Source organism: Nyctibius grandis, chromosome 3 (assembly GCF_013368605.1).
Source record: "Nyctibius grandis isolate bNycGra1 chromosome 3, bNycGra1.pri, whole genome shotgun sequence".
Lineage (NCBI taxonomy): Eukaryota > Metazoa > Chordata > Aves > Nyctibiiformes > Nyctibiidae > Nyctibius > Nyctibius grandis.
This window is the reverse complement of record NC_090660.1, coordinates 56,587,965-56,602,354: the sequence shown is the minus strand read 5'-3', so window position 1 is coordinate 56,602,354 and position 14,390 is coordinate 56,587,965. Positions and strand designations below refer to the sequence as shown.

General features: G+C 41.6%; 1 protein-coding gene across 3 annotated transcripts in view; it reads right to left on the bottom strand.

The window, feature by feature from the left end:
- The window catches only part of EPB41L3 (erythrocyte membrane protein band 4.1 like 3), a 68,403-nt gene that overhangs the window by 5,918 nt on the left and 48,095 nt on the right, over positions 1 to 14,390 (bottom strand). Inside the window, exons 12-20 of one of the 3 annotated variants that reach the window (XM_068396405.1) lie at positions 12,987 to 13,553; positions 8,885 to 8,938; positions 6,962 to 6,997; positions 6,730 to 6,795; positions 6,055 to 6,246; positions 2,771 to 2,845; positions 2,266 to 2,367; positions 1,147 to 1,875; positions 501 to 623 (exon numbers count right to left, since the gene is read on the bottom strand). The exons of 1 other annotated variant lie outside the window; for it this stretch is intronic. In XM_068396405.1, coding sequence (XP_068252506.1) covers positions 501 to 623; positions 1,147 to 1,875; positions 2,266 to 2,367; positions 2,771 to 2,845; positions 6,055 to 6,246; positions 6,730 to 6,795; positions 6,962 to 6,997; positions 8,885 to 8,938; positions 12,987 to 13,553 — 1,944 coding nt within the window. The remainder of the gene's footprint in view (positions 1 to 500; positions 624 to 1,146; positions 1,876 to 2,265; positions 2,368 to 2,770; positions 2,846 to 6,054; positions 6,247 to 6,729; positions 6,796 to 6,961; positions 6,998 to 8,884; positions 8,939 to 12,986; positions 13,554 to 14,390) is intronic. One more of the 3 variants, XM_068396406.1, reaches the window with a different exon arrangement.

The window sequence follows — 14,390 nt, the reverse complement described above, 5'->3', positions numbered from 1 at the left end:
AAAAAAAACCCCTCAGCCTCAGAAGCAGACAACACTACTTGCAACAGCTCCTCAGCTTAATGTACTGTGAACATAAATAAAAAAAAGGGTATCATATTTTGCCAATTTATTTCCCTCACGTTGCATGGATTTTCATTCTCAGGACATTAACAGAATAGTGGAAATGAAAAACAAAGCAAGAATCACAATGTTTAAAAGCAAAGAGAAATGCCACAGTGTTTTTCTCACTGTTATTTTTGCGTGAGTTTTATAAAGGCAAAATACAGCACCCTGCAAAGTGACCAAAATAAAGTGGAATGAGAGAAAACCTGTGGGGTTTTTTGTTTTTCTTTTCTTTTCAGTGAAGTTTCTATTGCGGTCTATTGTAACAAAGGAAAAGGCACATGAACACATGCATTAGTTATACAGGTTCCACGTTACGCATAAAAAAAGGAAACAAAAGAAAAGCAAAAGTAATCGGTGTGCAACTGTAACATTGATGCAGGGAATCAAACGGCCACCTGAGCCCAGCTATGTGAAGTAGAAGTAACCCCTCCTATGAACTCAGTCGGTTTTCTGGCGGACTCTATTAAAGTGAAGATATCTGAACCATCCAAGGTTTTTTCACCGGTGGACTGTTTAGTCTAAATAGACAAAGAAATGTAGAGTCACACACAGAAGAAAGGCAAACCCACATGCACAGACATATTAATTGCCAAAACCAGAGGCAGAGATGAAGGAAAGGGAGAGAAGGTTGTGGGGGCACAGAGAGGTTGGGAACAGGAAAAGAATGGGAAAATAAACCAGAGCAAATTCATAACGGCTGTAGTAAGCAATAGTTACGAAGCATAGTTGTTAGCGTTGGCATTTTGCTGGTTCAAGCAAACCTTTTTTTCCCTTTTATTAACAAGCCACAGCAGCAATACTACATTTCAGTAACATGGATCTTTAAATAAACCAGAAAGGCTGAAAGCCTTATATAATGTCTGCTTCAGACTGTGGGACGGATTCAAAGTATGAGGGGGAAAAAAATAAGCTGGGGTGGCTGCTGTCAACATAAAGCCAAGCAGCAAGAGAACCGAAAGGTAGGGTGGTGTGAGGGGATTGCCTAAAAAAAGTCATGCTTTAATCTTTAAACCGTGGCATGAGGTCAAAGCCACTTGTTACCACTACTTTTGACGCAGACGACTCGGTAACATAGTGAGCAGTAGCAATGGTAAATGGCTGTTCTCTGGAATATCTCCACTCAGACAGGCTCTTATCTCTCCGGGCAAATGCCCCTGCTTTTACAGCTTCACTGCCAAGGTGTTTTTCTGCTTTGCCAAGCTGCAAGCTTCCCAGTGTACCATGTAACTGCAAATCCTGGTCCATCTTTAGTGTCTTTTTCAAACTCTCCTCTTCAGGACTTCGCAACTGAGATTCTGCTTCTTTTATGGGTGTCAGAGAGTCGGACAGCTTTCTTTTTGTGCTCTGCACGTCGGATCCCCGCCTGGCTTTCTCATCAGTGACAGGCTTGAGGATTTCATACTCGGCCACTACCGGAATAATTTTCACAGATTCTTGAACTTCCCTTCCCATTTTTTGCAAAGCTTCTACTGAAGGCTGTACTGTTTTCTCGCCCTCTTTAGCTTTACTTGTCATGGTTACAATTTTCCCAGACACGGTATCATAGGACTTTCCTAGGGTGAACATTTTCTGCTTATTCTCCTCTTTGGATTGTATTTCACTTTCCAAGTCCTCAAAGCTCTGCGTTAGAACGGTACCGGATTTTAATATCTCGGGTGGAAAGGCAGCTTTACTGCTCACAGTCACTACTTTGTACACCAGATTTTTTTTCGATTCACCATCAACTACCTCAGAGGGTACTTTGTCTATAATAACCCAATCCTCAGTGCCCTATATTTGAGACATAAAAGCTAAATTAGAATATCTGAAGGTTTATCTCTACTTCAGGAGCACTAAAGTATGAAGACTTTTAAGAAATCAATGCTGCCTCTTCTGAAAGCGTATAACTTTTACCACTGTACCTCTTAAAGCAGTTATCAAACAAACAAACAAAGAGTATCACCTTAGGCGAAGTATGACTCCTTTGTAGACCCCCTCCCCTTAGACGCCCATATAACGTAGAGACAAAAAGATACTTTTGCCATACTATTTTTGTAGTAATTTGAAGCAAGGTAGCGTTTTAATGCATCATTTAAAATGATGATTGGAACCTTAAGACCATAACTTCTGTATTTATCTAAGCAAATGTGCTAGTTTAAAATTGAATGAATTAAAAATAACCTCTAGGGATGATGGGATACTTTTCTGGATAATGATTTGATGAGAAGTAACCAAAGTGCCAGCAGATTCTCCTTCCTGCAGCTTCTTCTCTATCACACTTGGCTAATAGAAAAACCAATAAGAATACAAAGTTCACCACCACTCAGCATAATCTGAATTCACTTGACAGTATAAAGGAAATTCATTCTAATGACAGAAGTGCCCCATTCACCACAATGTTCTCAGTGAGGCTTATGCTGGAAATGCATGCACAACTGCAAACAACATCCACAAATAGCACCGTGCAAGTCGATTTCTAACTAAGAGAGAAATCAGTCTCTATTAGGAGCCACGAGCTCTGGAGAGTACTCGTTCCTCAGAATTTGGCCCTCAGATTACATCTCCCTCTGGAACTTATGAAATAAATAAATCAAAAAAAAAGTGGCTTGGAAAGGAAAAAATATAATAAAATAAGAAATCATTGCCAGCCTATCAGACTGAATGTCAAGAAAGTATTTGTTTTTACCTGCAATTCAAGGAATGTAGTACCTCCCTTCTGCAAAAATATGAGTTTTTCTGATTTTTCTCTTTCTTCTTTGGTCTAATGTCAGGGGAATAAATGGTTTTAGCAAATGGAGGGTATACAGTCCACTATACTTTACAATAGCTCATCATATTTCTCCACTCTACAAATTACTAATTGCATGGTAAATTAGGAAACAGAATTAAACAGGATAGTTTTACAGCAAAGAAGTTTCCAATAAGAAGTGAAATCAGTGTCCCTCTGTGATGAATGCAAAGCAGACATGAGCATACTGTTTGCGTAGCAGGAAAACAGTAAATTGAATAACACTGGGTGTGGATGCACTGTGTTCATTTCGTCTTCTATTATTCATTTAACTGTGTCTGGTGCCAACTTCCATGGCTTCCATCAACAGCCTAGAACAGATCCCTCCACCTTCACCCTGGATTTAGCTCTTCCCCGAGTTTGCAGCCTTCCCTGTTGAAGCAGGCAGAAGGTGTGCTCTGCAAAGGTTTCAGCTCTCCTTTTCTCCTTACAGGTACAATAGGTCTGAGTCTTGTTCCCATGCAGGAAGCTAACCACTGCTGTATTATCCTCTACAGCGTGACACAAAAATCTTCCTTACCTTTATCCCATCTGTGCCTTCCAAATGCTGTGAGAATGAAAAGAGTATCTCTGCAACTTGACCAACTGGGACAGTTTCAAATGTTGGCAAGCCTCAATTTCCTAAGGTACCATTCCTGGTGTACCGCTTTAAATACGTATACTCCATGTACTCAAGAAGAAAGGTACACGTTTAAAAAAAGATACAAAACTTCTGGAAACTTGAGAGAGAAAGGGAGAAACAGCTCATCTCCCTGACTGTAATGAGATGCATAACTTCTTTATTTCTAAAGTGCTGGTTTAATTCAATCCAGGACAGAGTAAACATTGTCAAGAAGTTTGTTAATATGATGGCTTTCATGTTCTGCAGCTATCTGGCCACCATTATGGCAGATATTTAAAACTGTATTTTTCATAACTAAAGAAAACCAAAGTATTTCCCCTATCATTGTACGAAACCAACTGGTGACTAGCCAGGCTTGAAGTCAAACTGACTAACACACACAGATGCCAAATGCTCAAAGCACCCATTTTGAAAAGGCATATTTTCCCTTCTGTTCTTGTTTTATTGTATTAAAGAGCTACAGGTAACAGTACTGAATACCTTTTTAAAGTGGATATCATAAGTTTGACTAGAAGATGCTACTCCATAATGCAGTTCTACATGCTCTCTATCCTGACTGCCTCTGCATTGATTAGTAGACATCAAGGTGCTGATTTTGACCTATACAGGGCTTCATTTTTTTCTTGAAAAATTCCTCTCTCAGCAGGACATGTGAACTGAAACCATCCTGCTTGACAGGACCAAAAAGGATGGTCAGATTTTATCTACAGCAGGGGCCCCTTAGTGCCGGAAGTCACCTCAGAGTCAGGCTGTGATAGCTCAAATCCACTCACATTTCTCCACAGAAATGCCTTAATGTGGATGAGGTTCTGTGGGACAGCTGTAATTGACTTAGATCCATATAAGATATTGTAACTGGGCATTGCTGTTGAGCAAGTCCTTTTCTTCTAGTAAGAGAAGAGGTACCAGATAAGGATAACTCTTGCCCTTTGTCTTTCCAAATGAATGGTTACATTCAGATGTTTCCTCAGGGTGAAGCCTACATAACTGTGTAATGCTTTGCTACTGCTTGTGCATTTTAATTAAAAATTGTTATTAAATTTCTAATGTAATAAGGACATGAAATGAACTGGGCGGGTTTATAAGTTTGCTTCAGCTGCGCTCCTCTGATTCGGGCTCAGCTACCCAGCTGCTCCCTTTCAACAGTTCCTTACATCTTTAATATGTTAAATGCATCCTGTTTATTATACTGACAATTTTACTTTGTAAAGTAAAGCCCGTCTTTTCAACTACAACCAAACTAACATGGTTGTAGGGTCTATTATGACTCCTGAACAAGGCAGCAGGAACAACGCTAAGACTCCTCAGCGCTCTCTCCAAAAAGTAAGCTTTGGGCACCCAGTCTTCTTTTCAGGTATTTTAATACAACCTGATGGCCACCCTAATGCATGTCTGATGTCTGTATCAGCCACTGGTTAGATGGGTATAATATGGGAGAAGAGGAGGTGGGGCCTTTTTCTTGTCAACATCCCTTTACCTAAGAGGAGAAGCGGACATGTTATCTGGTGCCTCCAGGGATTCCCTTGCCCAGAGCGCCGCAGGTCTGCAATGCCAACCTCTAAGGTGGGTAAGCAGAGGACTCTTTCAAATTCTACTTTCCAGCCAATTTTTGCAGAGTTCCTTACAACATTACATCAGTGCTGAGGTGACAGAAGCAAATTTTATGACCATTTATTGGTCTGTAATGCTAGAAACAAGTGGTAACCATGAAGATGATTCCTGTGGATAGAAACTGGATACCCATCCACAATAGAAGAAAAAATTAACCTTAGTGCAGACCACACAAGCATATTCTTTTTTGCTCCACTGGATTTAAACAAAGACTCTCTGCTTTTTTTGAAGACCTATGCGGCAACATGAATGTTACAGTGTTACCTCTACATCTCACTATCTACCCACAAACTAAGTAAAAGGCAGCTTTTCAATTGGCAAGTTTCTTGCAAACACTTCAGGAATGCTCAGTGAGCAAGATTTTTTCATGCTTGCACACTGCATGAAAATGCACACGCTTAGCAATCTGCGTTGGCTCTTCAACAAAACAGTACCCAGCAGACTGCAGCAACTACCAGTTCCCTCAAGGAATTGGCCAAGCAGGTCTAATTATCATCATTATTTCTTCCCTGCCTTCAAAGACTCAGAGAGTTCTGCCCTTTGCTCTGTATTTTCTTGTCAAGCTTGGTACCCCCATCCGTCCTGCTACACTGCTGCTCCCAACCAGTCATCATTATTTAAATTTTCTCTCCATCACCTTCATGGTTTCTTTCACGCATGGCTGGAGTTCCTCAAGCTCACCGAACCTGTAAGGAAGCCTGCGTTCTGTGCTCCTAGAGAGACCCAATTCTGCCACGCGGCTTACAGTGAATTTCATACTCCAACTATATGTATATAAAAGGTATCTGCTCTTCCTTGAATGTTTGCTTCTAGAGCCTGAGTCCTGAGAAAAAGGGAGCATCTGCAAGTGAGAAATGGCCTCTAACTACAGCCTCTAAATCTACTGAGAGCTATTGTAAGTAAAAACTAATAGAAAAATATGTAATGAAGCCTTTCAGCTCACGCTGACCTCTTCAGGCACTAGTGGTTCAATCATAGGAGCTTCCTCCTGCCTTGCTGCAAGCCGAACGGGAGATGTGGAAAGCCTCTTCTCCCACTCATTAGACACAGCCGTTTCTGTGGAGGTTTCCAAGAAGGTGCGTTTCAGCTCGCTTATATTGGTCTGATGTTTCATCAGATCTTCCTGGGTTTTGTCTAGGTCCTGGACAGTTTTAAAAGAATAAAGCAGTTTGTAATACATCCTAAGCCAACTAAATTTTAGAGCCAAAACACACAACTTGGTTAGTAAAGAGGTAAGTAACATCTCAGGGAGCTGGGGTACACAGCACCAACACAACACTCTGTGAAAATGTGGCATTTTGAAAGATAACAGCGTAGCATCTCTCATACAAGTGAGTATAAAAATACTCTCAAAGAGCTTATCCGTTATCACTATAATTTACACCTGATAAAGAGGCTTCAAACACACATACATATGCGCGTGGACGCACACACACATACGCGCACTCATATATATATATTTATAGTACAAGTTAGAGGAGTCATCATAATCTGAGAAAAAAATATCTATTTGATTTATTAGCAGGTGGGAATACACAGTTCATGCATCATAGTGCAGATTCACAGTTTACCACTAAAACTAACACACATGTACGTACATGCACTGGTATATACCAATACCAACCTCTAACATAAGATTACTATGTTTGACATACACATTTTCACCCTGTATTCGCTTAATCAGACTATTCTGAAAGAAGTGAAAAAGAAAGGGAAAGGTAAGGGACACAGTATTGAAAGGAATCAAAATGCTGTTTGTACACATTTCTTCACAGAGAACCACAATAACATGCTGAGAGAGGTGAACACCTCCAACATTGATACTTGAGCAACACCCGGGCCTGTCGTTTCTGTACCTGTGCCTTTAGATCTCCGTCCTCCTCTTGATCCGACTGCCAGCATGAGAAAGATCGGAAAACAACACCTTACCCACTCGTACAGCCGAAGGCTTTACAAAAATTGGTGAGAGGAACACGCTAGGTTAAGGTCACATTTTTTCTATGCTAAGGGCTTAAGGAGAAGGAGCAGACACACTGTTTGACTTTGCACAGTTCTCCTACCTCAGAGCAAGCCTCCTCTTTTCAAACTTTTTAATTGTGGACGAAGAAATATTAAACCTTTTCCTTTTATAAATATCATTGGTGCGCTCCACGTTCATAGATCTCTATTTAGGGAGCAGCAGTTGGACCTTCTCATCGAGATCACGGCTGGTTTAGGATTGAATGGCAACAGCAAATTCTTTGGAAGCCCATAATCCCAGAGTTTAAACATATGACATCTCCTGGGCCACAGGCAAAGCTTTGCACAAACTCGCCATGGGTAAACGACCCACAGCGCTTTCTACAGAATGAAGCACATTTGGTTTGCTTAAAATGCTATTTCCCTAGCCCCAGTCCCTTTCTTTCTTTCTATAATTTCATTTCATACTTAGCCTGTATATATTCTTTCAGGATCTATCTGCAGTGAATGTCTTCTGGAATGGCATACACACCACATTCACTTCAGCTCACATTTTCAAAAGCCTTGCAATACGGACTGCCCAAGCAGCCCTGCTCCTGAGGGCTGAATTTTGAGTAGCAAGTATACTACACTTTTTGAAAATCAGGTATCCATAAGGAAAACTGAGGTTCACATAATCTTCTCCCCTAAAATAAAGATGGCAGCTAGGGAGATTATCATGCGTTTTTGATTAATAAACTGAACATTTTAAATGTCCCGGTTTTAGGATTATGTTTTACTTTCTGTATGGCTCAAGGCCTGACGCCATACACTGCAGCAGGCACTTCAAAGCATTTTGTACTCCTGACTCATCTCAACAGACTTTATGTTGTTGCTCTGTTTGGAATCTTTTCATACTCGTGGCGCTATTTTATTGTTAATTTTTCAGATAGTCCTAATTAGTCAAATAACCCATGGGAAAATCTTTATCTGTTGATTACTTTATAACTCAGTTCAAATCTATTCTATTTACAGATGAGACCGAACTACCCTGACACATCATACAGAGCATTTTACCTTGATGATAATTTTAACAGTCTGAAATATTAATGAGATCCTACTGAAAACCTACAGTAGTGTTTGTGGTACGACTCTCTCTTCTACGAGATGTCAGACCAAATTCACTCATGTTTGCAGCTGCAACCACATTAATTATGAAAGCATTCTATGCGCTTCACTGGAGTCACATAGGGTTGAATTTGCCTGCACAGTCTATATACCATGTTGTGGATATGAGGCTTCTCAGTGCAGAGAAGAGGTTAACAGTGCCTCCTCTGAAGACAATACCTGGACTAATGGTGGCAATACGTGAAGATGACACATGAAATTACATTCAAGGAAAATCTTCGATGTTTATAATCTGGAAATACCTTTACTCAGAATATTTGAAAACTGCTTTTTACTGTCTTTATCCCCCCTCTCCCTCTCACGCAGGCTGCAGGTTATAAAAGCAAACAAGCAAACTGAACAACCCGGGGCACAATCTGGCCAGGCAACCATCCCAGGTGGGTGGCGCTGGTGTGGGTGACCCTGCCACCACCCCACTATCTGCACAGCACAGAGGCCTCGCAGTTCCCAAACCAAACACAGAAATAAGAGGAACCCAAAAACTCAACTCCCGGAGCAAAGCTCTAGTGCATCGCACACACGCACATGCACACGCGTGCAGAGAGGGACCCTGAACTGCTGTAGGAGACATGCGGTTTGGCACTCGGGGTCGGGAAGAGATGAGGCAAAACACTCTCCCCCGGCCATAACTGGGTGCCGGTGACTGTACAAACCTCGGTGGCAGTGGTCTCACCATCAGCTGCAGTATCCGTCTGCTCACTGTCAGTCTATTTGGTTAGACAAGTAACCGGGTCCCGAAAGGAAGGCAGGAATAAAGAATAAACCCAGCTCATCAGTACACACAGCTCACATGGGGAACTGTTAAATTCAGCATCTCTGCGAACTGCATTAGCATTGCTTTTCAAACCACGCGCAAGTCAAAGAAGCAAAATAAAAGTGCTATATTAGTAAACAGAACAGACTCAGAGGAAGACTCGAGGCGTACTGTACACAGTATATGGCTTTACTGGAACAAATTTATAAGCCAAACAAAACATTACTGGAGAAGTGTTATTTGAATAGCAGATTTTTTTTTTTTCTTAAGAAAGCCAGGGGGCTTTAAAAAAAAAACTGAAAAAAAGCTAATATTTTCTAAAAGAACTTTTCCTCCCATAATGTTCTTTTTAAAGAAAATTATTCATCAAATTTTTGTTCTAGCCAATGCAGATTAATTTTGTATTTGACTTTTTATCTGGAGGGGGAAAAGAGAACAGTAAAAAAAAAGGCTACTTTAAGAGTCACCTGACTTTCAGCCCCTCATTTGTACAGAAGTTGTTCTTGTCTCCACATTTATACACCATGAGGCTGTCTGCATTACCAAGGAATTCAAATAACGATACCCCCAGCCCATCTACTGTCTCTCTGCGGAGTAATTGTAAGGCTCAAATCCCACTCGGTTCCAATAAAGAGCAGCTGATATTGTTAACAATGGTAAAAAAAAGTAAACTGCCATTAAAAGAATCAAAAATACTTCTCATTCCATTTAAGAATATGGATGAAAGCAGGAGAAAAATAAAAGTAACTGCCCCCCCCCCAAAACACTAGGTACAAGTGATAAAAACGAAACAAAGCACAGCATTGCACAGACTGATCTATCCCTGCTTCACTTGACACTGTGAAGAACATTTTAGTGGTGAACGCAAGTGTCGAGATTTAATTAACATAGAGTCGAGTGTAGGTTACTACAGGCTGAGAAGAAGAGAGTTCAAACGACTATTATTTTTGATGTTATGCAAGCTTATGGAAAACTAGTAAGTAAAGAAAGTGCTCCCTACTGCTCCAGAGTGGCACATCCAAGTTGTTTTAACATCAGTGAAAGCTCTGGTTTTGCTGAGTGATTTTCTATGGTCCTTAGATAATCTAAAGTAACCCAGGCAGGTAATTTAAAGCTAGGACTATACATCTCATCCTCAAATCACATCAGTATGAAACAAGAGAAAAAAAGCAACCTGCTGGTGTATGGAGTATCAGTCTTAACTTTGAATTTCCTATCTTCTGTCATTTTCTGACAACTCCAATGTTTCATAAAACTGCTTTTTTGATATTTTTTCATTGCTTTGTTTTCTATCATTCCTTCCTTGTATTGCTTGTATGACAGGCAGAAGAATAAGCAGGCATTTTGCACTATTTGGTAAGTGCATGAATGCAAGTTACATGCCATTTTTCAAGAAATAACCACTCACTAGACAGATTGCTTTTATTTTTAAATGAGACTGTAATGCCAAAATAGTCTACCTAGCTGGTCAAATTGCTTTCACGAAGGTGTTAGAAAATTGTTTCTTTATTAGCGAAGAATCTCACATCTTTATAACATTATAAGAAATTGTCAAGGTATGGCATTATAAAAAAAAAATCTATGCATTGTCACTCCTATTTGCAAAAAAAAAAGAGGAATTAATGAACCTAGGCATTTAAAAGCAATTAAAAGATTTGTGTCAAGGCACTGTAACACGTGAGTCTGGCACATGGGGCTCATTTAAGAACTTGAAGTTGGGAACATTAGAGAAAAGTCAATATAAATATTAGCTCCTAAGGTACAAACACAGAAGCTAATGAAATCTAAGGGGTGAGATTCTGCCTCTGACTGCACAGACTGCCTCCAGATGCACTGCTCAGGGGAGAACAGAGCTCAAAAAGGTACAAGATTGGTTCAGGATACTGGCTGTAGTTTCCATTTCTTTTACCATAACGGCAATGAAATTCTAAATAAGGCATAAAATTTGCTTTATTGCAGCATACATGTCTGCTAATAAGCCAATCTACAGCCATGGAGTTGAAGTCAGCGTTATCGAGTTACGTGAAATAAAGATCTGGGGTTATCGCAGAGCAGGGGATGGCGAATTAAGGCTGAGCAAGGCAGGTCTCATCTGGAGCGGAGAGTAAGAAAGGTCAGGCTCAACACCGAGATGGGCTGTAGTGGAGCAGCTGGTGGGGCTCACGAGCAGGCAAGGGATGGAGCAGGACGGGAAGGCAGCGATCTGAGATGCTGCGGCTGCACCTCCTCTAACTTGCGATCGTAATTGCTGTGATTTGTTTTGCCAATGTAATGCAGACATGCCCAAGTTTAAAACATATTCACTTTCATGCAATATTTTGAACAAGAAATACCCCCTGGATTAGGCACAAGTCTGTGTTGTCTGCCAGAAAGCACTGCCAGAGTAATCACCCTCATAAAAGAGCAACATTAAAAAGCCTATTTTATACGTTTTTATGCTCAATACTGCCTAACTGGACTAACGAAAAGAAGTGCTCATTTCTGAAAGAGGAACAGACCCATGTATTACATAAACACTGCCTCGTTATTGCCTCTGGAGCTGGCACTGTATTAATGCTGTTATTGCTATTAGATTAATCCAAGTGCAGAGCTAATGCAAATTGAGACCTAAATGCTATCTCAAAATGAGGACATGAAATGAGACAGCAGCATTTTGGATGCCTTTTATCAGAAACTGCACATTATTATTTAGTTGTTAGGCATCACAGAGCCAAAAGCATCTAAAGACAATGTTTTTACAAGATAAATTGATGCGACTTTTGGCTTTCCATGAAAAGGAAATGAAATCCTGCACCAAGTCTTACAAAACCAACAGCAGCAGATTACACAAATGTTTAGATGCTCAAGCTGGTTTATTGAAGACAAATAAACTGCAATGGCATCGACAAGTGGCCAAGATGACTTTTTACAAATGGCCAACTAGTCTGTGATTATCTGATTTGTTTTTTTTTTTTCATGCAAAGCAAAACCACATCTTTGCATTTGAAGATGAAGGGGAAAAAGTAAAAATGAGAAAAGGAACTCATTATTTTAGTCTGGCAAAAAAGAATAACTAGGCACCAGCAAGAACTGAGATGCCAATTACTGTGTTACTTAAACAAGCAGATTCCTTTCCTTCTTCTGGATATATTAGCATATCCACAGTCCACAGAACCACTGTGGACTCCTCCTGCAGTTGGTTTATTTGCCTGTGATAACCCTGGTGGCTTGAGGCATCAGTTCTGGCAGTGCTAATATAACACTGCAAATGGCACGACAGCCCACACGGCATGCTCCCTGAACAGCTGCAGAACAGCTGTCCCAATCTGACCTCTCACTGATACATTGGATTTAAGCATGAGAAAACAATTTCATCTGCAGCAGAGATGAGATCAAGGCTGAAAATCCAGATACAGGTTTTGCTGGACCAGAAAGCCTTTCCTGGGCTCAGGCTACGGCTGATGGCCTCTTGCAAAAAGCTGAGTCCCCCTGCATTTTGAACACCCTGAAGCTGGTGAGGGTGCCCATTATTATTGGCTACCTATTTATATAAATATAATGTATATACATACATATGCACATATATATATATAATTATGCACGAAATTGTACTTAATTCCCACTATTTAGATAACTATTCTAACCCTAGTATAAACTGATAGGGGGAAGAAAAAGTCTTGGTGGGTTCAGATACAATACTTCAGAGCTGATCAGTGGCAATTTGTGTAGTCCAAGTCTCTTTGCATCAGCTGACACAGTTCAAACCAAGCCACTTCCACACAGTGTTGTGCCTAACCCTGGGCCCCAAGCTGTGCTCCCAACATGAGAAAAAAATAAAAAAAGAAGAAAAAAAAACAACCCCCCAACAAAACAAAAAACCCACCAAAAACACCCCTTCTAACATATCAGCACAGACAGAAATGAGGCTCTGAAAGTAGGACCACTATTGCAGCAATCTACCACTGGTTAGGACTGAAGCACTGAACACGAAAAAAGAGTGTGTTCAATGCCGAGGTACACACCTCTTCCTCTGAACTGTCACTCAGGTCATTGGTAAGTGAGGCACTCAAGGAGGCCGCCTTGGGCTCCAGGTAGCAGAGGCACATAGCCAGAGGAAAGGAGAGAGTGAGGGCGTATGGCACTGAGAAAGAGGCAGAGAGCAGAAAGAAAAAAATGAAGAGGAAGCAAGGCACCAGGGAGGGGGAGCGGATGGGGAGGTAGTGCTGCACGCTGGCAGGCAGGAGGTTGGTTTCGGAGAGGTTAGGGAGCGACAAGTAGCCGTCGTCATCCAGGAGGGAAGGAAATGACTCTGGAAGTTGCAAGGAGAAGGAAAACAGCGTTCCGCCTTTGCCAGCTTTTTGCTTATAGCCAAAAGCCACATCTTGCTCGGCGGAGCAAACTCGCCCCTTTCTGTCAGAGTCCGGCTCCGACTCGCCGTGCTTTGGAGCGCTCTCTTGGGGCGCCTCACAACTTAACAACTTCGTTCGAGCGCTCTCCTTGCATCTCCTGCGAAGCTTTGCTGAAGATGCATGGGGGCCAGGCTGCGAGGGTGGCGAGGGGTGGCGGGAGTCAGTGTCAAGCAAAGATGGCTGGTGACAGAGGAAGTGCAGCAAACAAGGCGCAAAAGCAAAAGGACAAAAAGAAAACTGTAATTAGTTAATTTTCTTCCGTGATGATAAATAATATATAGAGAGAGATATATAAAATTATAAACAGCATTTTAACACTACAGCTTTCCACTGAGTTAAATGGTGTGTGTTCCCATGCCACACACCACAGGTATTGGTGTATCAGGGTTACAGCTTACAAAAGGCAACTTCTTGATTCAGCATTTGTCTAGTCATCTGCAGCACAGGATTTACATAAAAACCTTCACGGCCATATGTGGAGTTTCAGGTGCTACCAATTTCCACTTACTGTTAAGACTGGCTTCAGATCATAAGGAGCTTTCAAACACGAAGTACATGGAGAGCAACAAAGAAATGAGGGAACGTATTTCTAATACCAACACTGCTTGTGACAGCCCTCCCGCAGTCAGGAGGAGACCCAGTGGGGGCCAGATGCTTCCAATCTATGCCTTGGACAACCTCAGCAGCAATAATTAAAACCCTAAGGATTTTAAAACTCTATGTGCCCGAAATTCTATACTAGCTCCCATCACTGCCCAGGCTAGTCTCCACCAGGCATCCACACAGCCCTGCCCTCACCTCTGCTCGCTGCGAGCCAGAGCAGGCGGTGCCGGGGGCTGGCCCCCTCCTGGCCATGGACCCTGCTGCCCCCCACTACACTGCATCCCACCACTTTCGCAGCATGTTGAAAGAAGGGAGCCGAGAGTTTTGGCTAGGCAGACCCTGTGCTCTCTTGTTGGGGATCTGAAGTGCAGCTGACCACAGGGAGGTCCGTGCCCCACACAGCTTCATCTCCTC